The 27,305-nt window shown below is 42.7% G+C and overlaps 1 protein-coding gene across 1 annotated transcript in view; it reads left to right on the top strand.

The window, feature by feature from the left end:
- mdga2a (MAM domain containing glycosylphosphatidylinositol anchor 2a) overlaps positions 1 to 27,305 on the top strand; it is a 132,169-nt gene that overhangs the window by 43,519 nt on the left and 61,345 nt on the right. Inside the window, exons 3-6 of the mRNA XM_079459242.1 lie at positions 4,050 to 4,224; positions 15,655 to 15,851; positions 17,517 to 17,649; positions 19,421 to 19,690. Of these exons, the coding sequence (XP_079315368.1) occupies positions 4,050 to 4,224; positions 15,655 to 15,851; positions 17,517 to 17,649; positions 19,421 to 19,690 (775 nt within the window). The remainder of the gene's footprint in view (positions 1 to 4,049; positions 4,225 to 15,654; positions 15,852 to 17,516; positions 17,650 to 19,420; positions 19,691 to 27,305) is intronic.

The raw sequence follows: 27,305 nt of genomic DNA, 5'->3' as shown, positions 1-27,305 counted from the left end.
TCAGCTCCAGGAGCCTTCTGAGCAGCAGGGGTTCTCACCGGCTGTTGTGTCGGAGCTGGCTTAGGGTGAGTCGCCACGGGTCTGGATCCGGGTCTTTTCGGCAGAAAGTGCTTCATGGCCTGCGAAGACTTCTGCGCAGCCATGAAGCGTTCCGCGAATCCCTCGACCGCCGGTCCGAAGAGGCCGGTCCGAAGAGGCCGGTAGTGGAAATTGGAGCATCCAGGAAGGGGACCTTGCTCACGCACTACCAGGCTGGCCATGGATCTTCCTATCGCCTTGGCCGTGGCCTTGGTGGCGCAGGGCGAGATCCGTTGCGAGATCCGAAGCGAAGCCGCTGAACGAAGCCGCTGAAGCAAAGCCGCTGAGCAGGAGGTCGAATCCGCTGCATGTGCTCTCTCGACGGCGAAGTCAGTCAGTCTCGGGAAGCGAAGAAGAGTCGTCGCTGAAAGAGAAGAGATCTGAGGACTCTATGGCGATGCGTCAGCTTATATAGCCGTAAGCCCCGCCCCTTCTGGCGGGTATCATCGCCATTGGTCCGGCAGCTCCGCTACCATTGGTTTAAAGTTTTACTTTTTTCCAACCAATGAGCGTGCAGTTTTCACTGCGCTATTGAATTGCTTCAGTCATTGGAGAAAAAGTTTAACAGAGGAGTGGACTAAAATGTATCCTGACACATTTGCAAACCTGGTGATAAACAGAAATGTCTTACCTCTGTGCTTGCCAACAAGGGTTTCTCCACCAAGTACAAAGTTATGTTTTGCTCGGGGATCAAATATTTATTTCACATACTGAAATTCAAATCAATTTATAACCTTTATATAACATTGTTTCCCCTGATTTGTTTTATATTCTGTCTCTATCAGTTAAAATAAACCTACCATAAAAATTATAGACCCTTCATTTCTTTGTGAGCAGGCAAACTTACATAATCAGCAGGGGATCAAATAATTATTTCCCTCACTGTAAGCGCTTTCCCAGTTTTGTGTGCAATATGCATCAGACGGTTAGCGAACGAACTGTGGTCGGTCATTGCCTTCTGAAGCGGTGACTGCATTATAAAAAAATCCTATCCCTCCTTTCCCCTATAAAACATTTCCTCTGTAGTGTATGACATGAGGTCTGGAGGCCTGTCATTTCCACAGTCTTGTGACTATTTATGGAGGCACTTTGGTCTTGAAGACAGTGGGTTGCCTTCAAATTGTTATCGCCTCCCACCTCAGCATATCGCTTGAATCATGATCTCTACTAACACAGAAAAATATTCTAAGGCGCAGAGACTTTTGATTTATTTGTGTTGCTTATTTAGTCAGTACACTTTTGAAGTCTTAGCAGATGTCTTTTTAATGAGGCATTTTATCTCATTGAGTTGAATCTGAGGGATAGCAATAATCTCATTATAATGCGATGAATTAAATTGCTCAAACATGTAGCTGTGTAGCTGATACCCTCATTATTAATGTCCTTATAATATCCACACAAGTGTACAAAATTATTTAATTAAAATGAACAGAATTACATTTAAACGAATACTTCACTTGAAAATTACACTATTGTCATCACTTATTCACCCTCAAGTCATTGAAACCCTTATGGTTTGCTTTCTTTCTGCCGCATATTTTTTTGTGTGCTGCTATTATCCAAACATAAAAGCATATAGTTAACTATAGGTTGTTACTCTCCACAGCACCCTAAGTGTTACCTTGTCTTGAGAAGCCGTACAATGACCCCGTGTGTACCCAGGACAAACCAAAATGATGCCAAAGAACTAGCGCTGAGAAAAACAAACTGCATTGGACCCAAAAATGATGCAAAAGCCCAGCCAGCAACCTAAGCACATATTTTCTGCACCTGTGTGAACTATCTTACAGCAGGTGGCAGTAGTCTGTATTCATCATTCAAAGAGTGAAACCACAGAAGCAGAAGAAACGTATCAAATCTATATGTATGACAATATTATAATATTGTACAATAACATGTTGGATCAGCAAAAAAACAATTGTTTGTGTGTGTAAACTATCCCCTTAATGAAATTAGAGTCAAGTAAAATAATGTTACTGTTCCTTTAAGAGTATTCATACAGAAAATGTAGGTTGTATGCCCTCATTCAAGTCTTAAATTAAGTGAAAACACAGTCTCACTCAGAGTCAGTCTGGGTATTGTACCGAATTGCTCTCGCATAATCTACAAATGATTACCCTGTTCCACTATCTCACCCCCGAAACTCAAAATTCCTCTTTGTGTGCTGTCAGCTATAGTCTATACCTCAACACATGCACACATACTGGACTAAGCAGTTTTTAGTTGCCTTATTTACCGTTAAAGCTCACAAAGAAAAGCCAGCGTAACTAAGCCCTTATTATTCCTGACCAACATCCAATTTGTATGTAAACAAATCTGCCCATCCTCCATCCTCAGCAAAGCATGGAAGGGATTTAATTCTGCCACTTCCAAAAGTTACCACTCTCTTGGACTTTAAACAGACTCACGGTCGGGCAAAAGACTGATAATGCATCTGATGAAATAAGAGAGGAGCTAATATTTGGGGTGAGGATGTTGGTGCTTGCAAGAGGAAGGCGTTGCATTGATCTGTGTAGCCGGACTCAAGCTGAGTTGGACCCCCCTCTCAGGTTCTTGAGCAGCGGGGATGATAAAGGAGGGTTCTGTTGTAATGTAGGTCATCTACACAGTAAGTCTCACTCAGGACTCAGTAAGGCCAAGCCAGGCTTGAATGGGCAATTTGCTCCACTTGTCTGGCTGGTTGGCAGATAGAGTATACATACAGGGAGCTACAGACCCCCCACTCTCTCTCTCTCTCTACCCCTGTGTAGAGAGAGTGTAGTTCTCTTTCCCTGGCCTCCTCATGCCTCCTTCACGGTTATGCTGTATTTGTACGTGTGCTTGTTGGTCTTGAGGACAAAAACATAAGGTAAATACACAATATTTGTTTGCTTGCCCTGGAAAATATTTGTCCTCTTGTAATTAATTGGACCGTTGGAAGTCTCGCCATTCATAAACGTTGCAATGCTCCATAAAAAATTAAGAACAATCATTTTTGATTTCATGCTTACGATAATACTACATTTTACATAGTATTAATTGTGCCCAATGTGTCAGTGAATGACTACATCACTGATTTTAAAATAGTAAAAAGACCCAACCATGTTTGAAACAAAATGTTTGATTCATTAAATAAAAATATTGTATTATTTATTTTGTAAAATATACATGAAATCAAACCTCAGAAGTAACATCGAACAGCAATTTGAAAGACTGATAGCATGACAAGACACATGAAAACTGATAAAAAAGGTTAAATACATGTACAACAACTGTATCACTGTTGTGTTGGTTAAAAGGAGAATTTGAATGTGTTTTATTTCCAGTATTTGGGGTCTGAAAAAATACAGAGCATCGTTTCTTTAATTTTTTTACCTGGTCCCTTATATTATGCATATGAATGCAAATAGAAACAATATTTTTATTTGAAATTAAAGATATATTTTTGATCATTCACAGAATTAAACAAAAACGATCATTTTACACGAACACCTATATCTATAAATAATACATTCTGAAAAACGGAATATATATTTAATAATAAAAGTGTTACATATTTTCTATTTTTTGTGTGTGAGGAACGTTCACTTTTCACAAGTTAAACAACTATTGATGAATAATAAATATCCTGTTATACTCTGAAGTAAAAATAAATAGTAAATGCGATTAAATACTTAAAACTCATCAGTATCATAATGAGTTTTTCTGTTTTTAATTAATGTGATAACATGCTAAACCTCCAACAGTTTCTTAAAGAAATGGGCTGCCTGTGAGTTTAAAGCCATTCTTCTTTTCTGTAATCCAAATGTGTGGGAAGTTTATGTCCTGTGTTTTTTAAGAAATATCGACAAGTTAGATTTATGCGAACGCTGTTCCATCTTTAGGATGGGTACTTAGCAGTTGAAACATGAGTGTGTAATTGAATTCTGTCCTTTTTATATTCTCTTTCCTACTCAGTCGATGTTTTTTTGTTTTTTTCTCCCAATGTTTAGATACGATGGACCAAGACAGCAGGCAGCGCTACTGACCGCTTCCAGGACTCCAGCGTATTCAATGAGACGCTGCGTATAACCCGCATCCAGAGACACCAGGGCGGCCGCTATTACTGCAAGGCTGAGAATGGCCTTGGCACCCCTGCCATCAAATCCATACGAGTGGACGTTTACTGTGAGTTAACAAGCTCCTCCGCCTGTCGGTAAAACCCCAAACACTTGACACGCACTCATGCGAGTCAACGATAGCTTCAGATTAGCCTTTGCTGAGTGTGTATGCATCTTTCTTGAGGTTTTAAAGACAGATACTCAACCTTGATCCAACACTCCACTTAAATCCTTAAGTTATGTATCAAGAATAATCGAGTTGAAAGCAATAGCCATGGTTGTATTTACTGTACCTTTTTGTCGTACTTCAGATCGGTTTTCCAAGAAGTAGACAGGGACAGTTCACTCAAAAATAAAAATTCTGTCATCATTTACTCCCCCTCCAGTTATCCCAAATCTATATAAATGTCTTTATGCTGATGAACAAAGAGATATTCAGATGAATGCTTGTAACCTTCATTCTTCAAAATAAATTTTTGTTTGTGTTCAACAAAACAAGGAAATTTATAAAGCAATTTTCCTACCATGGTTTGTAGAAAAGTAAAGGCAGCATACTGTTTTTGGAAACCTTTGCTCATTACTTTGTTTTGAACATTGTTACATTGAGGAATGTAAATAATTAATCATATCATTGAATGACCTTCCAGCATTGTTTATAATAGGCTAGAATGTTAATATAGCTCCCATTAACTGCACTATGCCATATACGTATTACAACACTATTTTGGAAAAATGTTTCATAAAAAACGGGGTAGTGTAGTTTCTAGCTTACACCTTAGAGGTCTAAAATACTTGTTGAAAGTTATCTGTTAGTGTACCCTTTTATATATATTGCAGTACATGACTGGAAATCCGCCATGTTTGTTAATGGCCATAATTTGCTTGAAAGAATTTATGTTTTAATACGTGCCTACTTTGGAATGGCCATTAGTGAAGAATGATGCTTTTTGCAAGCAGATGGTATATTTACGGCATCTACCAGCGGGCGCTAACTGGGCCATGCATACCAGCCAAACTCTGACCTCCTGTTTTGAGCCAAGCTAGTAATAAGCTGTAACCTTTGTGCCATTGAGCAATTATTGTCCCGGTAATAAATGTAATGTACTGAATGTTTGCTTTGGATAACGGCATCTGCTAAATAACTACTTGCAAAAGACCACTTGTGGGGTCATTTAATGATGTAGAACATAATGTGTTAATGACAACGCTATAGCACACAAAACCATTTCACTGCTGAATCTACAGAACCATTTGTAGCTTAAAGAGATTGCTTGCAGAGTGGAATGAATGAAATATTACAAATATAATAAATAGACAACAATATTTTCTTTGGCTTTGTCAATTCTCAGCAAACAGAAAAAAATATAATCTAAGTTGCGGATGAATTACTCTTATTAGATGTTTTTTTTTCAGAGAAAATTGTATTAAAGACATTAAAGAATCAGACAAAGTGGTAACTAAGTTTATCAGACACATTGACTGAAATGAAAGTTGTTACTTTTAGTGTTGAGTCATGTCTGACTCTAAATAGAATTGTTACTGTTTACTTGAGGATGTGGAGACTTAAATCAATGTAATTACTGACTGGTGTTTATTGTTTAGTCAAAGATACACTTTTCATTTAAATTTTGTCATCTTGCAGAAGCTTTCATCCGAAGTGAAATACAAATGGGAAATCGGGAAGCAATTTATCTTTAAAGTGGCAACAATGGATGTAGTATTCATTGCCAAGTTTCAAGACAAAGAATATTAATTTAAGTTTTATAATAAATTATATTTAATAATACACCAAACTAAATTAATATAGGTAACATTTAGTTATATCATGTAAACGTATTACTTATATACCTAATGAATAAACATAATGTTACAAACATTGTGACATGTTCTTTTTTGTGCATTTATGCCACCTGTGAACTGCCTTAGTGAACCGCCGTTTACTCACCTTCTTGTCATTTCAAACCTGTATGACTTTCTTTACTCTGCAGAACACAAAAGAAGATATTTTGAAGAATATTGATATCCATTCATTTCTATCTGCATAGACACAAAACCAATGCAAGTCAATGGGCACAGCAATGATTTGGTTACCAATATTCTTCTAAATATCATCCTCTGTGTACTGTGGAAGTAAGAAAGTCATACAGATTTGAAATGACAAGTAGTGAGTAAATGATGACAGAATTTATATTTTTGGGTGAATTATATCTTCAAAGTCTTTGTTTTTTAAATGAAGCATATAGTGAGGGAAGTAATTATTTGATCCCCAGCTGATTTTGTAAGTTTGCCTGCAATAAAGGGTCTATAATTTTATGGTAGGTTTATTTTAACTGATAAAGACAGAATGTAAAAAGAATCTGGGGATTGTTTTTATATAAAGGTTATAAATTGATTTGCATTTCAGTCAGTGAAATAAGTATTTGATCCCCAACCAACCAGCAAGAATTCTTGCTTAAAAGATTGGTTATGTGCCTATATGGACCACAGATTAGTCCTGTCATTTTAAGAAAGTACTCCTAAATCGGCTTGTTATGTATATAAAAGATGCTTGCCAACAGAATCTGTATCTTCCATTTCATCCTCTCCAACTCCGTGGTCCAGACCAAATATATTTCAAAGGATGTGATGGACAACATTGTTAAACCGGGCTTAAATGTCCTAACCAATCTCTAGACCCTATTTCTATGGAAGATTTGTGAAGGAGGCTAAAACTCCAATTTGCTAAGCGACCGCCAAGAAACGTTAAAGATATAAAGAGGAGTGGACTAAAATGTTTCCTGACACATTTGCAAACCTGGTGATCAGAAATGTCTTACCTCTCTGCTTGCCAACAGGGGTTTCTCCACCAAGTACAAAGTTATGGTCTGCTCGTGGAGTAAATATGTATTTCACTTACTGAAATGCAAATCAATTTATAACCTTTATGGAACATCTTTCCCTGTATTTTTTATCTCTATCAGTTAAAATAAACCTACCATAAAAATGATTGACCCTTCATTTCTTTGTAAGCAGGCAAACTTACAAAATCAGCTGGGGATCAAATAATTATTTCCCTCACTGTACATTGTTCCATGTATTAACAGTCTAGCACAGTTTCTATGCCATCAAAAGCCAGACAGTGACATTTATTATATGACTCACCATAAATGCACGCTGTACCGTATGTGTATTCATCTCTCAGCTCTTTTCCAAATGCATGTAAATGCAAAGTACATTGGAACAGATGACGAAATGCATTAAATGATAGTTTTAATGAATGAGCAAAATGAGTGATATGAAAATGAAGATTATTCTTCAAAGAAGCATCACCGTCAGTACGTCAGCTCCAGAAGTTTCAAATGTTTACTCGTCTGCTATCAAACCATCAAAAGCTATCACGACCTGTCATAAAAAGGAGTTGTGTGTAGCGTGTGTTCCCCACAGACATGTAGGAGCCATAGATGTTGTAAAGTGATTTACGGTAGCACGGAGAGATGAATAGGAGCAGCGATGGGCGGTGGCAGGCGGCATTGCCGTGGGGAGGCAGTGAGGAGCAAGTCATTACCCTTGAATTAGAGAACAAGCCTCAGCTTGTCATTTTTATTCCAGTTTCATGGTGGACTGTTGGCTGGTGGGCACTCGCTTTTATCGATCATGGCCACGCTACTGCTAATGCAGTGATCAAAGCCCAGATACATGTCATTGATAGAGAACATGCAACATACTGCTGATAAACAAGCGAACGCTTCGATTTGGAGTGACGGTATTGTCTTGTAAGTGTGGCGCCAGTCACTAGTCATTAGTTTAAAGTGAATGGGGAATAAAGGTATTGATTTAAATCGGGTTTACGTTTGGTCAGGAGTGGTGATCCGAATCCACCTTTGATTTAGAAAATCCCATCACTGGATCATGAATAAATCAGTAGTGGTTGACATTTGTCAGTCTTTTGGCCTTAAACAAGTAGCTGGCACGATGAAAAGGCCAGTTTAGACCAGCATCGGTTTCCACGGATGTTCTAAAGTACGCTAATAAAGCTGCCCGGGATAGTTTTCTTAAATAAACGTTTACAAACATTTGTTAACCCGAATGTTGTTCAGGCCTGTAAGAAGTGTTTTTGATAAATGTTTCTGTGGTTCCCTATCGATACTTCACTCGTACTGCGTAGCAGGACGCTATGGGGGAAAACTCCTTTTTCTCCGATGACTGAAGCAATTTAAAAGCGCAGTGAAAACTGCACGGTGATTGGTTGGAAAAAAGCAGAGCTTTAAACCAATCGTAGCGGAGCTGCCGGACCAATGGCGATGGCACCCGCCAAAATGGGCGGGGCTTATGGCTATATAAGCAGACACATCGCCGTAGGGTCTTCAGATCTCTTCTCCTTCAGCGACGACTCGTCTTCGCTTCCCGAGACTGACTGCTTCGCCGTCGAGAGAGCACCTGCAGCGGATTCGACTACGGCTCAGCGCCTTCGCTCCAGCGGATTCGTCAGCGGCTTCGCTCCGGCGGTTTCTGTTGGCGCCTTCGCTTGAGAGCGGCTTCGCTTGCAGCCGGTCTTTTCCCTGCCGCTATCCGGCGACGCTAAAAGAGCAAGACTTTCCACACTTTCTTTTCAGAGAGTGTTAGAGCAAATTTCCTGCGGCATTCACGTGCAGTTTTCACTGCGCTACAATGCCGCGTCGTCCCTGTCGCTCGTGTGGGGTTTTCCTGCACGCCGTCGACGGTCACGACGAGTGCGTTTCATGTCTGGGTCTCTCCCACGCAGAGAACGCGCTAAAAGAGACGGAATGCTCTCACTGCGAGAGTATGAGTCTCTCCTCTCTGCGCTCGCGGATAGCTTTCTTTTCAGAGAGTGACTCCGCCCCTCGATCCCCCCCGCCTCTGCTCTCACAGGACTCTGTGAGACCGAAGCAGCGGGGTAGAGGAGCAAAGCGCTCGGGGAAACGCGAGCTCACGCCGGCTCGCCGTGCCTCGCCTTCCCCTCAGAGAGATGTTTCCCCGGTCTGTTTCACCCGAGCAGATCAGCGTCCACTGGCGGCCGCCTGTGACATGATCTCGTTCGGTGGAAATGAACCGGAGGATGACGACGCCATGTCGTTAGCGGCTTCAGACGGGGAGGAGTTAGCGGGCTCGTTGGATGACCCCGCCCCCTCGCCGTCTCCAGAACCCAGCGGACACGGCCCCGGCGCGGACTCCGAGCTCTTCCGGGTCCTCACGAAGGCCGTCAACGAGCTGGGTTTAGAGTGGTCTCCCCCAGAGGAACCCACTCGCAGCCGCCTGGATGAGTGGTTTTTGCCGGGGCGCCGTCAGGCTCCTCGTCAACGTAACTCACCGTTCTTTCCGGAAGTTCACGGCGAACTCACGAAGTCATGGCGCGCCCCCTATTCGGCCCGTCTTCGACCTTCTTCCTCCTCTGCGCTCACCTCCGTGGACGGCGCTGAGGAAAAAGGGTACGAGAAGCTACCCCCCCTCGATGAGTCGGTGGCCGCACATCTGTGTCCGCCCGCCGCCATCGGATGGAGGGCTAAAGCGTCTCATCCTTCTAAGCCGTGCAGGACCACCTCGGCCCTCGCTGGACGCGCATACTCGTCCTCAGGCCAGGCGGCTTCAGCGCTTCACTCCATGGCAGTGCTCCAGGTCTACCAGGCGAAGCTCCTCCAAGGCATGGATGAGACCGACCCCGACCCTGCGCTCTTCAGAGAGCTGCGGAGCGCGACGGATCTTGCTCTACGCGCCACCAAGGCCACGGCCCAGGCGATAGGCAGATCCATGGCCAGCTTGGTGGTGCTTGAACGTCATCTATGGCTGACGCTCACGGAGATCAAGGATGCGGATAAGGTCCCCTTCCTGGATGCTCCTATTTCCACGACCGGCCTCTTCGGACCGGCGGTGGAGGGTTTCGCAGAGCGTTTTACGGCAGCGCAGAAGTCTTCGCAAGCCATGAGACATTTTCTGCCTAAAAGACCCGGATCTCGGCCAGCGGCGACCCATCCTAAACCCGCCTCGACGCAACAGCCGGTGAGAACCCCTGCTGCTCAGAAGGCCTCGGGAGCTGACAGCCGTCAGCGCTCCCGTTCTGGACGGCGCTTCCCGCACCCTCAGCGACAGGGTCCCCGGCCTAAGATCACGCTGGACCCCGCGCCTCAGGCCCCGTCCTGAGCCCGCTGTCAGGAAGAGGAAGGCTACAGGGCCCGCTCCAGCCGGCCCTCCTTCAAAAACCGCTCTCATGTCTGCCTGGTCACCCCGTTCAGTTCCGGGTGCCGGCAAAAAGTGTTTAATAAAATGCAATGTTGTAAGTGCGGGGCCTTTTCTAACGCCCACACCACAGTCTGCAAAATGTTTAATAAAACACAAACTTGGTCAAAAAGAGAGCAAGCTTCCTCTTCCATTATTCCTGGGAGTCAAGCCCCCAAAAGGCGGCGCATCTCCCCTTTACACACAAACCCTTGCCACCCGGGCCGAGGCCTGGAGAGCCATCCCCGGAGTGTCAGACTGGGTTCTGGAAATAATATCCCAAGGGTATTCTCTCCAGTTTGCTCGTCGACCCCCGCGCTTCCGCGGGGTCGTCCCCACCCGAGTGCAGGACTCGAATTCTCACGTTCTGCGCACGGAGTTGAGGAATTTACTGGGAAAAAGAGCCATAGAAATGGTTCCCCCAGACCAAACCGAGTCAGGCTTCTACAGCCGGTACTTCCTAGTACCAAAGAGGGACGGCGGCTTCCGCCCCATCCTCGATCTCAGGCATCTGAATCACGTCCTTATGAAACGGCGCTTCAGAATGCTCACGATGAAGCAGATCCTCTCGCAAATACGCCCAGAGGACTGGTTCTTCTCTCTGGACCTGGAAGATGCTTACTTCCACATTCAGATAGCCCCTCGTCACAGACGATTCTTGAGATTCGCCTACGAGGGAATTGCTTATCAATACACGGTCCTTCCATTCGGACTCTCTCTAGCTCCTCGCACTTTCACGAAGTGCATGGATGCGGCTCTCTCCCCTCTCAGACAGAAGGGAATCTGCATTCTGAATTACCTCGACGACTGGCTTGTTTTAGCCCAGTCGGAGGACGAGCTAAGGTCTCACAGATCCCTCCTCCTCAGCCACCTGGAGTGCCTGGGACTCAGGATCAATCTGGCCAAGAGCGCGCTGTCACCCAGCCAAAACATTTTGTTCCTGGGAACAGTCTTCGACTCGAAACGCATGACCGCCAGAATTTCGCCAGAACGAGCTCTGGTCATTCGACGGCTTGCGGCCTCATTCACACCCGGGGTTTCACGCCCCCTCAGGGTTTTTCAGAAAATGCTAGGTCTTATGGCCTCTGCATCTCAGGTACTGAGTCTGGGCATCCTCCGGATGCGCCCCCTACAGTACTGGCTGAAGCCCAGAGTTCCTCCACACGCTTGGCGTCTTGGACGTCTACGGGTTCGGGTGGACCAAACTTGCGTGACCGCCCTAGCCCCGTGGATAGATCCCCTTTGGCTAGAGCAGGGTGTGCCTCTGGGCTCCACGTCCAGCCGGAAAGTAGTCACGACGGACGCCTCCAACACGGGTTGGGGGGCTCTGTGCGATGGCGAACCGGCCTTCGGCCTCTGGTCGAACCAGGAAAGAAGCCTCCATATCAACTACCTGGAAATGCAGGCAGTATGGTTGGCTCTCCGCTACTTCCTACCGGTGCTAAAAGATCGTCACGTCTTAGTCCGATCAGACAGCATGACGGTGGTATCTTACATAAATCACCAGGGAGGCCTCTCCTCAAGACGCCTTTTTTCCCTAGTTTCTCACCTCTTGGAATGGGCCCAGTCCAATCTGTGCTCACTGAGGGCAACTCACCTTCCAGGCAAACTGAACTGGGGAGCAGATATGCTATCTCGGAGCAACGTTCCTTCAGACGAATGGACGCTCCACCCCATGTCGGTTCAGCAAATCTGGCAAATCTTCGGCAAGGCGGAAGTCGACCTTTTCGCCTCAGAAGACAATACTCATTGCCCGACGTACTTCTCGAAGGGCAGGGACGCCTTGGCCCACGCTTGGCCCAACCGGCTCCTCTATGCTTTTCCCCCGATCGCGCTCTTACAGCAGACGATCAGGAGAATCAGGGATCAAGCTCACCGAGTGCTTCTGGTAGCCCCTCTGTGGACGAACCAGCCTTGGGTCGCAGATCTCTCCCAGCTGCTAATAGCAGCCCCGTGGCCCATTCCCCTGAGGCGGGACCTCCTCTCTCAGGCAGGGAACACGATATGGCACCCCCAGCCAGAGCTGTGGGCTCTGCACCTTTGGCCTCTCAACGGGAGCCTACGGACCTCCCAGAGAGCGTACTGAACACCATATCACAAGCTAGAGCTCCGTCTACTAGACGCCTCTACGCCCTCAAATGGTCTGTCTTCGCCTCCTGGTGTACAACACGCGGCGCTGACCCAGTGTCCTGTGACATATCACTGATACTGTCATTCTTACAAGAGTTATTGGATAACGGCCGTGCCCCTTCCACACTCAAGGTCTATGTGGCGGCTATTTCAGCCTCACATACCCACGTCGGAGGACAAGGAGTGGGCAAGAACGATCTTATCGTTCGTTTCCTGAAGGGCTCTAGGCGGCTACACCCCCCTCGCCCTCTTACAGTTCCCTCTTGGGATCTGCCCACGGTCCTGAGGGCTCTAAGGGGTCCTCCCTTTGAGCCGCTGCTATCTGCAGACCTCCGTCCGTTAACGCTCAAGACCGCTCTGCTTCTCGCTTTAGCATCGGTGAAGCGTGTGAGTGACTTGCAGGCTCTCTCTGTAAGCTCATCCTGTCTGGAATTTGGGCCTAACGACGCCAGAGTCGTTCTCAAACCAAGACATGGCTATGTACCTAAGGTGCTCTCGACTCCGTTCAGAGCACAGGTCATTTCGCTCTCTGCGCTCCCCTCCTCAGAGCGGGATCCAGAGCTCAGTTTGCTCTGCCCAGTCAGAGCGTTAAGAATATACATCGAGCGCTCCGCCCTATTCAGACGGTCGGAACAGCTCTTTGTGTGCTTCGGCGACCGCACCAAGGGGTCTTCGGTCTCGAAACATAGACTATCGAAGTGGATAGTTGAGGCTATATCACTAGCTTACTCTTCCTCGGGCCTTCAATGCCCCACGGGAGTTAGAGCTCATTCCACGAGAGGCGTTGCCTCTTCCTGGGCATGGTATAGCGGTGTTTTGATAAGAGATATCTGTGCGGCGGCCTGCTGGGCTTCGCCTTCCACTTTTACAAGATTTTACAATCTGGACGTACCGGCCCTTCAGGCCCGGGTCCTGTCTGCTTGAATTAGGTCGCTGAGCCATGGCTATGGCCACGCCAGCACTTAATTACTTTGGGACGATAACCGGTCTAGGCCACCTTCTAGCTTGGCCTCTACCGTTTTCAGGGTTTCCCTGCTTTTCTCCGTCTCCGAGCCAGCCTCTGAGACTATTTACGTTTTTCGTTCCATCCGTAGCACGGCGTGATTATACTGGTTCCCCATAGCGTCCTGCTACGCAGTACGAGTGAAGTATCGATAGGGAACGTACTCGGTTACTTATGTAACCTCGGTTCCCTGAGATACGGGAACGAGTACTGCGTTCCTTGCCGTGCTACGAGCTGCTGTGTCGTCGCTTCAGTCGAAGTAACCTGAAGACCCTACGGCGATATGTCTGCTTATATAGCCATAAGCCCCGCCCATTTTGGCGGGTGCCATCGCCATTGGTCCGGCAGCTCCGCTACGATTGGTTTAAAGCTCTGCTTTTTTCCAACCAATCACCGTGCAGTTTTCACTGCGCTTTTAAATTGCTTCAGTCATCGGAGAAAAAGGAGTTTTCCCCCATAGCGTCCTGCTACGCAGTACTCGTTCCCGTATCTCAGGGAACCGAGGTTACGTAAGTAACCGAGTACGTTTTGCGACCATAGAAGTCAATGGGAGCCAATGTTGTTTGGTTACCAACATTCTTCAAAATATCTTCATTTCTGTTCTGCAGAAGAAAGAAAGTCGTACAGGTTTGAAATGACATGCAGGAACATAAATGAATGTAAATATAAGAAAAATTTCTGGCTGAACTGTCCCTTTTAGCTGTTAAAATAACTGATCTTTTTAACCGATCGGATGAGATGTTTGATACTAATAAATGCTGGAAAATTGTTAAGTCAGTATAAAATTTTTACCTGCCACGTAAAAATTCCGGTCAATACATTCTTTAAAATATTTACTGATATTTATTGATTCATTGGAGAGAGCAGGAGTAAAGTTTATGAAAGGTGTGTTTTACTGATAGCTGCAGAGTTTGCTAGGGTAGAGGAAGGTTTTTAGATGAGGTTTTAGCTTTGAGGACAGTAAAAGCATGTGGCTTCTCACTGGAGCACTCTATGGTAATCTTTGTCGCTCTTGAATAAAATTACGGTTTTAAAATACTCTGAATAACTGAAGTGTAGAAATTCAGATGGCGAGTGGTTTATTTGATATATGTATTATGTATGGTAATGCATGCATTACTTTAGGTTTTTTTCCCAGTTTTTTATGATCAACCTACTTGTTTTTAACTAAACAAACAAAAACACAAAATTATTGATTTTAATATGGCTGTACTTGATCATTAAAGCCTTATTTTATTCATTTTATTTGGCAGTCACACAGATTTTATTAAATGCTGGGATGTACTTCATACTGTTGGGTTTTTACAAAGCAAATACATTAATAAAGTCTGCTTTTAAAAAACATGAATTTTAAGTGAATACTAAAGATATGGACGCTTTGTATAGTACAGTATGTGTGTCCCTTAAGTTGGAATCAAATTCATGACCTTGGCATTAATAGTGTAAGAGTTCCAGTGTTTTATGAGTGCAGTTCTTAAATTAGGTTACTTTTGGCTGATCAAGCAATCCTATATATGACTTCAGTTTATAAGCAGCTTGAAAAGGAACAGGGACTAAAATGATTTCAGTTACTGGAAAAAATACATGAATGCATTTGGCATTTATTCAAGTTACAAACTGTATTTTCATTTTGTTGTTTATTGGTAATCGAATCCCTAACCTTGTGTTTATGTGCCCTTGTGCTTTCTGATATAAGCTATTGTGCAGATATCCTTTTTAAATCAATCTATAATGCAATATTTACCACTATTTGTCAGTTACGCAATAAAGTAATCAATTTTATTTCCCCTTTGGGAACCATTTCTTTACCATATGTGTTCGTCTAGACTAGAGCATCTAGCATACGCCTTTCATAAATTGAGCATTCAATCTCAGTATAATGTATTTGTTTACCCATGACCTAGTTTTCCCTTTATTTACATTCTGTCATAACTCACATCCATACTTCTGTCATCCTCATGCGGATTTCAATAGCGCTCACATACATGTTAAAGCATCTTGCTCTCTAAATGTACCCAGAGACACTCTAAAAATTATTATTATTATTGAGGTAACAATTTTAAGAAATGTTTCTTTAAATACCTCCTTCACCACAGAAGCCTATATCAGGGAATTTCTGGAACAATGTGACCAACCCTACTATTTGAATTTCAGATTTAGATGACCCCATCGTGACCGTCCACCAGAGTATAGGAGAGGCAAAGGAACAGTTCTACTATGAGAGAACAGTGTTCCTGCGGTGTGCTGCCAATTCTAATCCTCCGGTACGGTACAGCTGGAGACGGGGAAGGGAGTTTCTGTCCCAGGGTTCTGACAAGGGTGTGGAGATCTATGAGCCGTTTTTCACACAGGTAAGATACTCGTTTAGTCTTTATGCAAAATGGTAACTGTATAGGAGAACTGGATACAGATGCTGATCATCTGTATTTGATGGTCCATATGTGCATCTTAATGCATTAGGAAAAATAGTAAAAGTTATGGGGGTATAAGTGGGGGTATTTCCTTATTTTACATGTAAATACTTAAACGATCCTGACACGGTCATGTTGAAAACATTTTTTAGGGGTCATTGCTGACATCAGTTCTAAATTTAACACCTATTAACTTTAATATGAATGCACGATTTGCCTCAGATGAACTTCATTGCTCTTGCATGAAAGTTCTCATTAACTGAAAAACTATCACGAGAGTCAAAGAGCAAGCAGCGGCGTGACATCAGAAGTGTTATCTGGTCCATAAGGGGGCACATCAGATCTGACAGAAATGCTTTCAAAACAAGGCTTACTGTCACATCTGATGTGGCACAGAGATCGGCCCACAGTGAACCCATCCCGGTAATTAGTCAGAAGACAAGGATATTTTGGGACCCGTTTCTGTCTTTTTATTCCCCACAGAGAATCAATCATGGAACATTAGAACTATGAATATGAAATGAATGCACTGCAACGTTGTCTCAGGTTAGCGAGCGGATCAACACCACACAAATAATGTCAGAAGGTTCTGGTACTCAAAGTTCTGAAAATAAGTACACTGTAGTGTCACAATAACTGATGGGTTGAATTTGTTTGTTCGTGCACAATATATAGTAAATTGGAATTGCAATAAAGTGCACAATAGGAATCTTAGTTGACATCTACATTTAGTCATTTAGCAGACGCTTTTATCCAAAGCGACTTACTGAAAGTTCAGGGAGCAATATGCGATATGTCATACAGGAGCAATAATAAAATAGGTGCTAATACAGTGCTAGTTTCAACAAAAGCCAGACCAAAACCTGTGGAGAGAATATTTTTTTCATTTGTCTGTCAAGTATTCACAGAAGGGTTTTAAGTAGTTTTTTGAATGTTTGGTAAGCATAAACAAAAAAGGATTTCAAATGCATGATGATGACTTTCTAGATTTTTTTTAAACCCATAAATGAATAGTATAAGGCTAAACTTTTTTGATGTCTTGTATTTGTGTATTTTATATACCCACTACGTTTCTGTATGTTCCTTGCTCAAAGGTTTCACATGAAACCTAAAATATGTTTTCATAGACTTTATTGTCTTTTTGGAGCCTGACAGCTTCTTATCATTATTCACTTGTAATGAATAAAAAAATCAACATTCAGCTAAAATCTAAACATTCTCCCGTTGTCTTCCTCAAAGACAGAAATGCTATCGAACACCTTCAGGGTTAAAAAAAGACTACATTTTGATTTATGATGAACTGTCAAATGTTTTTGTTTGTTGGGTGAAAGTTCACCCAAAAATGTTAATGCAGTCATCATTTGCTCATTCTCGTGTTGTTTCAAACCTGTATGACTTTCTTTCTTCTTTTATGGACACAAAACCAAGTTAATGGGTACCGTCACTGTTCTTCAAAATATCTTCTTTTCTGTTTATAAGAAGAAAGAAAGTGATACAGGACTTTGTAGGGGGTGAGGAAATGATGACAGAATTTTCATTTTTGGGACGATCACTTAAACTGCCGGACAAACCAAAGAATCTCAAAGACCTTTTTCTTTTTTGCAGGGCGAAACGAAGATCCTCAAGTTAAAGAACCTGCGTCCTCAGGACTATGCTAACTACACTTGCACCGCCTCTGTCCGCAGCGTCTGTGGCATCCCAGACAAAAGCGTTCTTTTCAGACTCACAAACAGAACAGGTGCAAACCTCCTTTCCGTCTATCATGTTGTCTGTTATTATGGTCCTTTCTCTTTATTTGAGCCGCCCGACAATTTAAAAGTAAAGTGCCCTAAGGCTTTTGTCACAACAAGTGCTGTGTGGGCTTATAATCAACATGCGTAGTGCATGTGTTATTGCGTAGGTCATGTCCATTTTCTGTGGTTTTCTGTGGTTGATGGCTAGAGAAAATGCCTGAGGCTGATGTTTCCACCGTCGGCCTCGCAGTTAATTCAAATCATGGCAAAACCATATTCTTAAGGAAATGGCCCGCCGGCTCCCCGCACATCTTATCTGTCTCTGTGGGCTTCGCGTGCTACCGCAGCGAAGACCTGACCTTTACGGATTCCATTAGAGAATGAATAGAGTCTGAAGACCTTTTCCTCTGGCCATCTCTGTTTTTCTATCTTCTCCTCACACTCCCCCACTCTTGTTTTTTTCTTGAGCCATCCCTCTCTCTCTCGCATTTCTGTATCTCAGCGTATTTCTGGCAACATGTTGGTTCATGATGATGGTGATCGCTGCAAAATCCAGTGCCTTGACTGATTGCTTTGCCGACTCGAAGGCCTTTATAGCACAGCATGCTGGTTTTGCTTTGGGAGGAGCGGTTGGGGGAAGGCTTTGATTGTGTGGGATGTGAGTTGGTAGATTCAATGTGGTCACCTGGTGCATTATGGGACAGAGTAACACATCGATTTGGGTCTATAAATGGGCTGTTAGGACTGCCAAAATTATTAGTGAAAGTCTGACCTGATTATTTGAAAACGTCTGTTTTTAAGGGTAACCCAAAATTTTCCTACAGGAATTCGTAACTATTGTACGACGTGGCTAATTCATATGAAATCACATGATGTGAATCGTACATAAAATTGTAGATTTTTCGAAAAAAAGGCACTTCTGAAGCTCCTCCCCTAACCCCTCTGTCTATAGATAGAAATAAATAAAGAATTTTAAGGTAATAAAAACATAATGCTTCATTATGGAAGGTCTTTATACACCTCCGAGAATATAGTTATGAATATTATATTGCATTTCTGTCAATAGATCCTCCAAATAATGACACGCTAGACCTTTAAATAACAAAATTACGATCATTTGTGTCAATTATGTAAAAGATTTGGCACACAGAAATATTTGACAATTTGTACGACAATTAATCATAATAATTGTCAGAGCCATAAAACAGACGATTAATCGCCATAATCACAATTATTTATTAGGCAGTTAATCATCAGCCAAATTTCATAATCATGACAGTCTTTATAAATGGTTTCTCACATCAATGCTGTAGAAGAACCATGCTTGGTTCTTTAAAGAACCTTTCAGTTAGGGTTCTTAAAGAACATTTTCTTTCTTCCTTAACAGTAGAACCATTTTCCACTACAAAGAACCTTTTGTGCGATAGAAAGGCTTTGTGGATGGACCAATACAGCAAGTCAAAAAACCTTTTAGAACCCATCATGCCGCTGGTATTTCTTGTTAACAAATTTGCACGTAAACTGTTTTAATTTCCTTTAAAATCAGCTGTCATGTAGTGATAATGTATGCCTGCATCTACTGCAGGTATGTGATTTAATTTGATTTATTACCCCATTAGGTCCAAGCAGGTCCATCTCTAAAATTCACATGGCCCGGGCTACACCTCATAAAACATATGTAATTCATATTCATGAGTCACAGTGATACATTGTTAGTTCACAGAATTCTGGGGGAAAAAATTGTTCTCATCTGAAACTTTGCCTGTTTTGTCCCAGCTTCCCCAACTATTAAGCTACTGGTGGAAGACCCCATTGTGGCCAACCCTGGGCAGACCGTGACACTGGTCTGCATTATCTCCGGAGGGGAGCCCAACCCCACCCTGTCGTGGGTACGGAACGGAGAAGAGCTGCCAAAAAAGAGCGTGCTCAATGGAGGAACCCTCACCATACCAGCCATCACCATTGAAGACGCTGGCGTTTACAGCTGCGTGGCCAGTAACAACGTGGGCAATCCCGCCAAGAAATCCACCAACATTCTTGTCAGAGGTGAGAAGAAAGGCCATGAGGCTTTTTAGTCATGTTTGATGTATCAAGCTGTGTTGCTGTCAATTTCAAGAGTCATTAGTGAAGGGAACACCCGCTGTTTTATTGTTCGAGCTCAGAATAAAGTTTTGCATCCCCTACGATTGACTGTCAGCATTTTCCAGAGCTTATCACGATTTAACAAAGCATAATGAATTACTTAATGATTATCATGGGAGCAAAATGACAATCCTTGTGGCTAATAAACATCTCGACAATATATGCATGAATGCAGCGTGCAATTATGCATAATGGCAGTGATTTGATGGGTGCACATTGCTGCTATGCATCGTAAAGAACATGGAATTGTGGTTCAGAGCTGTTGTCAAAGGACAAAGATGCCTTAACCGTTAAGATATAAAAGTATTGCGACACCCCCTAATGAAAGGCTTTGTCTCTTTTAGTTAATGAAGCGTTCAGCGGTGCAATCTTCTTAGACAAACATTTTTTGTTGTCGGATAGGGCGTAACTTTTCTGCTGTGGCATGACAATGCCTCAGTGCACATGGTGATGCCTGTATAGAAATGGTGTAGCGAGTCTGATGTGGAAGATCTCGACCGCCTGCACAAAGGCCAGACCTGAAAATGTTTCGCTTGGTCAATTGTGAGCCAGACCACATCTCCAAACATCAGTCCCTGACCTCGCTGATACTCAGTCTAAATGGGAATGTCTGGTGGAAAAACTTTCGTAAGTGGATAATGTTAAAGCAGACCCACAGCATTATTTGGTTTGTAAATCAATACAGACATACACTTATGAAAAGTACTGTTGTTTTCTTGTAAAAAATATAAATGTTCGACAGTATGATATGGCTGAGGTTTGAAAAGCTGGACCCAAACACCACACAAGGTTTAAACATTTAACGTTTCAAGACTCAACCATTCTCTGTGTTGCGCTGGTATTTTCCAGCCAACATCATTACCTAGCATAATGAGTTTTTATGATATTCGCATGATTCAACCTGCCAAAAGAACAGAGTTAAACGGAGAGGATTTGCTTTTCTGGCCTTTGTGTGTGTGGGTCTCTTTCTGAAGGAGCTTTACATTCCCCAGTTGGAGCAGCTGCTGTAGCTTCTTTCACAGTTACTCCTTCTCCAGTCTGATCCCCAGTGTGCATATAAAGCTGTTTGCACATCTGGAGGTCCAGCGTTCAGTACGAATCCCTTCCTGTCTGTCAACTCACCGGCGCTGGGGAACACTGCAAGATTACGCATTTTTATGAGGCCGGGTGTCTGCGCGAGACTGGAGGGTAAGAGGCGAGTCAGATGTCTTGCCAGTGCGGAGGATCATCTTGGTGAGGCAGACGGGAGGGAAGAAAAGGATCATACAAAAATATGATCTGCCATGTGCGAAGGGTCATTACTGTTATGCAGGGTATTTTCAAGCCTGTCATATATATCTTAATGTACAGTATTGGATAAAATATTAAAATGATGAAGTAAAATGTAACTTTATTTTAGTTTAAAAAATACTTCAAATAAATAAATAAATGTTACTTTACATTTACTATTTAGCTTTACTGTAACTAATTTACTATTTTTTATTTTGGCATATAACTTATGGAAGTAACATAATTTTTATGCTACATAATATAAAACTAATGACCCTGTATTTTCCTCTACAATAAAGGGCAGTTAAGTTTGTCAAGTCAGCATTTTTAGAAACCTATTTTTGAAAGATGGAGTAATGGTTATGGAGACATATGCATGCTTTAAGTGAGCAGATGAACCTCATTATATTGCTGGTATGGGACAGGGCTCTGTATGTTAGATGAGCCATCAATTTTTCTGTTTTGTTGCCTGTTTTGCAAGTGTTCGTGTGCCTCTATACTGAAATACTTGATGTAAGCTAAGTTTTTGCTAAATCTGATATGCATAGCTACACCAAATCCACTCCTACTTGCATTGACAGTTTTTATTTTAGATACAAAATGTCAACCTTACTTTTCTACAGCTACAATACAAAATTGTTATGCACAGTACACAGACAGATATTATGTTAGCACAAACTTTTATTCCGAATGCAATTAATCGCGATTTACCACTTGACAGGCCTAAAAGTAGTATAGTTTTATCATTATCATTATATCAGCTATACCATAATTGTATTATTTGTTTATAATGTTTGCAATGTATAGTACTCCCAAAATGCCACAATAAAGGGCTGTTCATTATTGAAATCCATTAACACCAAATTTGTGCTTTTTACATTTAAGCCACCAATCTTCTACATTGTTCTTCTGTTACTTCAGTATTCTTAATAATAAGATTTTTTTTCTGCCTAACAGCTTTTTTGTTATGAACCTAAACATACAAAGTCCTTTTACCCCTTTCAGGGTATTTTGATGCATTAATTGACCCAAAGAAACTGACAAAATCTTGCAACAACAAAATGTACTTCCCACAATTCTGTTCACCTTGCTGTGCCGTCTGCTTGATAAATTGCCTGACTTTGCAAGCGAGCTTCTCATTTTTTAGTACATCATGTGGAAAACATGAATGTTGCAATATCATTGCGACAACTTTATGGTATCACTCGTGGCCATTAGAGGTTTTTTTCCCCTAGCAGCATTGCCTATTTAGGTTTTTATTCGCTTTTCATATGGATGCATTCAATGCTATTGGATTGAAAATGATAAGTCTTTTCTCTAGCTTGATAGATAGAGGACGGTTTTATAATATAAGGTTTTAAGTTGGAATGTTACAAGCTCGGGCCGCATAGTTTCTTTTGTTGCACAGATGGCACAATCTCATTTGTTGGGCAAAATAAGCAAGGGATTTGAGGGGAAATGATATTACATGGGAAGTTTGGAAGTTGGGTAATCCCAACACACTTTACTGGCTGCTTGTACAAAGATGTGTGATAGCAGCTGTACTGGTCATTTGAAATGTGACCTTTTCTCCAGCGGTGGGAAAGGAGCATGTGTAGCCGGCTGGGGCCGTGGATGAGGTGAGGGGGTACATTTGTTTCCCGAGTCACTTATGTGGAAGAAAGCCTTAGCTTTGAGGTTTGATTTATGGATGAGAGGAGAGCAGAGGTTGTACATTTTTATACTCCGTTAAGATGAACCAGTAAGGTTGCAGCAAATATTATGAGTAGAGATACTAGAATTGAAAATATCCTTTATAGCAAAGCCATGATTATCGATACTGTGGTCTTTCTTCACATAGGATAAAATTGTTAATAATTCAACACCCGTTTTGCCCTGAGAACCACAATGATAACAAAATATCTTTCTAGTCCTTACATTTACATTTTAAGTGTGATTTGTTGGCCAAGAAAACACAAAATAAAAAAGTATTGGATTATTTGTTCATTAATAACATTTTAAGGTCCAGTGTACGAAATGTAGGGGCATTTTCGAAGCAGTATGGTGGCTAACACAGGACTACTAGATGTCGTCATCTTTTCGCTTCTATGCAGGCGTTTTACAAAATGCACTCTGTCAAGCAGTTTGTCCGTATAGGGCTACTGTATAAACAACAACGCTTCATTATGTAAGGTATTTCAGTTAGTTAAATAGTTGTGTATATTATATTGCATTTCTGTCAGTAAATCCTCCAAAAGAATTACACACAGCACCTTTAAATAGATTTTGTGAAAATATGGTTACCATGAATTATTATGGCCACAATAACCATGAATTGAAAATCTGATATTGTGACAGCCCTAATTAGAAATATATTATTTAAATGTACATGTTAATATACTGTATTTTTCGCCTCAAATGTGTAGCTTTAAATAAAATGTGTGGCTTTACAAGTCATTTCAAATTACAATTTAAAATCTTTGTACTGTAAATCAACTTATCAAAGTAAGTTACTGCACCTGGTGAAAATGTTATTTAGTAAGTTACAATTATTTAAAATTTAAGAATTAAAAATTACAGTGTATTAATGTTGACTTTACATTTTTAAAGGCACCTTTGGTACATTATGGTATATATTGCATTAGAAGATTTGGAAGTCATATTGGGTTTAAAATGACATATTGGTGCTTGTGCATCACACAAAATAAATTTCTTTGGTTATTAATGACATATAAAGAAACAGAAATGCTCACTAAATGTGGTTGATAGGTGAGTATTCAGTTGGTCATGTGATCTCAGCCTCACGGCCCCATGAGGAAAATCTGCTTTTTTTAAAGTCTGCATGAACCAAACGTTGCGATCGACTTGAGTATTATGATGTATTTCCAGTATTGTGGTGGTGAAATTGAATGTCAAATGAGAAAATTCCAAGGTGTGGTTTGTGAATTGTTTGGATCAAGAAAGTGTTTCATTTAGAAATTGAACTGGCAGCCGATTGACAGTTGGAGGGCAGGGGTTAATAGATGTTCTGCCCAAGCTGTCAAACTACCATCATCAGAGCGGAAGTACAGATTAAGGGAATACAGTTAAGATTTCTATTAAAGATTACAAAGACTTTGTGTTGTACAGATGAGTTGTTCACCGCAAAACTAGTAATGTGAGATAACAAAGTAAATAGGGTCAGATTTGATTTCATGTGGATTTAAAGAGCGACTGGACTGTTCATTTCAAGTGAAAGAACAAAACTTAAGAAAAGAACCAAACAAATACTGTTTATGTCCTGACTGAGTAAAGCTGAGGGCACCTTTAAGACACTACCTTCACCTGGTTCCCTGTAGAAAGAGCTCAGAAATAAAGCCTATTTTCCCTATAAGCTTACTCAGCCATTACCCAGATCAAAGATTACTCGAGGGCAAGCCGGGTCCGATGAGAGAGCTTCAATGAGACTTCACTCAGCACCGATGTGGGAGTGACCAGATATCCATCCCTGGGTAAAGCCTTTCCTGACAGCTTTGTTCCACCACCCGCTGGCAGCATCATCAATAAAACAAGCCCCACCCCTCTCCAGCCATCACTCAAATATCCCGTCTTGTCACTACGAGCATGGAGCTTTTTCAGCAGATTGTGCCCAACGTTGCAGGGTCTGCAAAATAACCAGAATTGTGCTTTATAAGTTATTTATTAGCTGGAGGGAGATATTGCGTAGCCATGATAGAAGGGAAGGTATTGCTGAGCCCGCACTCTGCCATTGAAACTCGTCTTTTATTTATTTACACAGGAGATATCATCCAGCGTTTGAGCCGCTCTGCACAAAGCAATCAAGGCAGACATGTAGAGATGCTTCTAAAAGCCCCCGGTCCGGACGCCTGTCTTATTTCTGATATGCAAATTATGTTATTTTTCCAATAGCTGTTCATGCTTTGCATTGTCTAGAGCTATGCAAGTTTGTGAAATCTTTGTCTAGCCGTTTCTTGATTCCAGTCAATTCTGCTGGATAATGAGGAAATGCTGCCCGTAAAGTTGTTTATAAATTAGACAGGGCCGCAATGATCATAACAGTAGCAGAAATGTGCTGTCTCGTACAACATGTAGCTTGACTTATTCCTCAGCTAAGTAGGAAAACTGGCAGTAGGTAACTCGATTGTTTTTGATGAGTGCAAGGCAGTGACTATTAGCAGACCGGTGTTGTTACAGTACATGGATTACTAGAGCTGATAACAGATTTGCATTCAAGAATGCATTCTCACTCACTTGTTGATAGAGCACATTGGTTGTGCTGTTGCCTTCTGAATGAGTGAAGGTTAGACTTTGTGCATTGTACATAATATATACTGCCGCAGAAAAACATAAGAGGCCATTTCAAAATTAAAAAACAAAATTCTGTGTATACTATTTATACAGTAGGTATGTGTTTAGGTAAATCATTTATGTTTAATTCTTTGAACTACTAACACTATTTCTCCCAAATATCAATAAAAAATATATATCATCGCATTTGGATTTATTTGCATAAAAAAACTGGAGAAACAGTTCAAAATAACAGAAAATATGCTCGGTATTGTTTCATACCTCAAATACTGCAAAGAAAACAAGTTTAAATACACTTTTAAGCAATACAACAATAATATTTGTATATTATTGTCCCTCTTTTTAAGAAGGGGGACCGGAGGGTGTGTTCCAACTACAAGGGGATCACACTTCTCAGCCTTCCCGGGAAAGTCTATGCCAGGGTACTGGAGAGGAGAATACGGCCGATAGTAGAACCTCGGATTCAGGAGGAACAGTGTGGTTTTCGTCCAGGCCGTGGAACGCTGGACCAGCTCTAGACACTCTACAGGGTGCTGGAGGGTTCATGGGAGTTTGCTCAACCAATCCACATGTGTTTTGTGGATTTGGAGAAGGCATTCGACTGTGTCCCTCGTGGCATCCTGTGGAGGGTGCTTCAGGAGTATGGGGTCTGTGATCCTTTACTAAGGGCTGTCAGGTCCCTGTACGGCCGAAGCAGGAGCTTGGTTCGCATTGCCGGCAGTAAGTCGGACTTGTTCCCAGTGCATGTCGGACTCCGGCAGGGCTGCCCTTTGTCACCGGTTCTGTTCGTAATTTTTATGGACAGAATTTCTAGGCGCAGCCAGGGGCCAGAGGGTGTCAGGTTTGGGGACCACACGATCTCGTCTCTGCTATTTGCGGATGATGTTGTCGTGTTGGCCCCTTCAAACCAGGACCTTCAGCATGCACTGGGACAGTTTACAGCAGAGTGTGAAGCGGCTGGAATGAAAATCAGTACCTCCAAATCCGAGGCCATGGTCCTCAGTCGGAAAAGGGTGGCTTGCCCACTTCAGGTTGGTGGAGAGTTCCTTCCTCAAGTGGAGGAGTTTAAGTATCTCTTGGTCTTGTTCACAAGTGAGGCAAGGATGGAACGGGAGATTGACAGACGGATCGGTGCAGGTTCTGCAGTAATGCAGTCGATGTACCGGTCCGTCGTGGTGAAGAAAGAGCTGAGCCGCAAGGCGAAGCTCTCAATTTACCGGTCAATCTACGTTCCTACTCTCACCTATGGTCATGAGCTTTGGGTCATGACCGAAAGGACAAGATCCCGGATACAGGCGGCTGAAATGAGCTTTCTCCGCAGGGTGGCTGGGCGATCCCTTAGAGATAGGGTGAGAAGCTCGGTCACCCGGGAGGAGCTCGGAGTAGAGCCGCTGCTCCTCCACATCGAGAGGGGTCAGCTGAGGTGGCTTGGGCATCTGTTACGGATGCCTACTGGACGCCTTCCCCGGAAGGTGTTCCGGGCCCGTCCGACCGGGAGGAGACCCCGGGGAAGACCTAGGACATGCTGGTGGGACTATGTCTCCTGGCTGGCCTGGGAACGCCTCGGTGTCCCCCGTGGAAGAGCTGGAGGAAGTGTCTAGGGTGAGGGATGTCTGGGCATCTCTGCTTAGACTGCTGCCCCCGCGACCCGGCCCCGGATAAGCGGTAGAAAATGGATGGATGGATGAATTGTAACGAACAAGGCGGTACGAGAGCCGCGAGGGAACGGCCGAGGCCAGTGACGCGAGTGATAATGACTGTTAGCTTCGCGTTGCACCGGTCTCGCATCTCTAAAAGGACGAGCGACAGGAGGGTACGAAGAGAGAGGACCAGGCCTGGACTTCATGTCGTGTTTTAGTGTGTTTATATGGCCGGAAGTCGACCATGAGGGAGTTGCCGGCATTTTAAGTTTGTTTTATTGTTTGTTTATTATTTAAAAGCTTGTTTGACGTTCAGCGGTTTC

This window comes from Barbatula barbatula (genome assembly GCF_947034865.1).
Source record: "Barbatula barbatula genome assembly, chromosome: 6".
Lineage (NCBI taxonomy): Eukaryota > Metazoa > Chordata > Actinopteri > Cypriniformes > Nemacheilidae > Barbatula > Barbatula barbatula.
The sequence above is the reverse complement of the archived record's forward strand: the minus strand, read 5'-3'. Positions and strand labels throughout refer to the sequence as shown.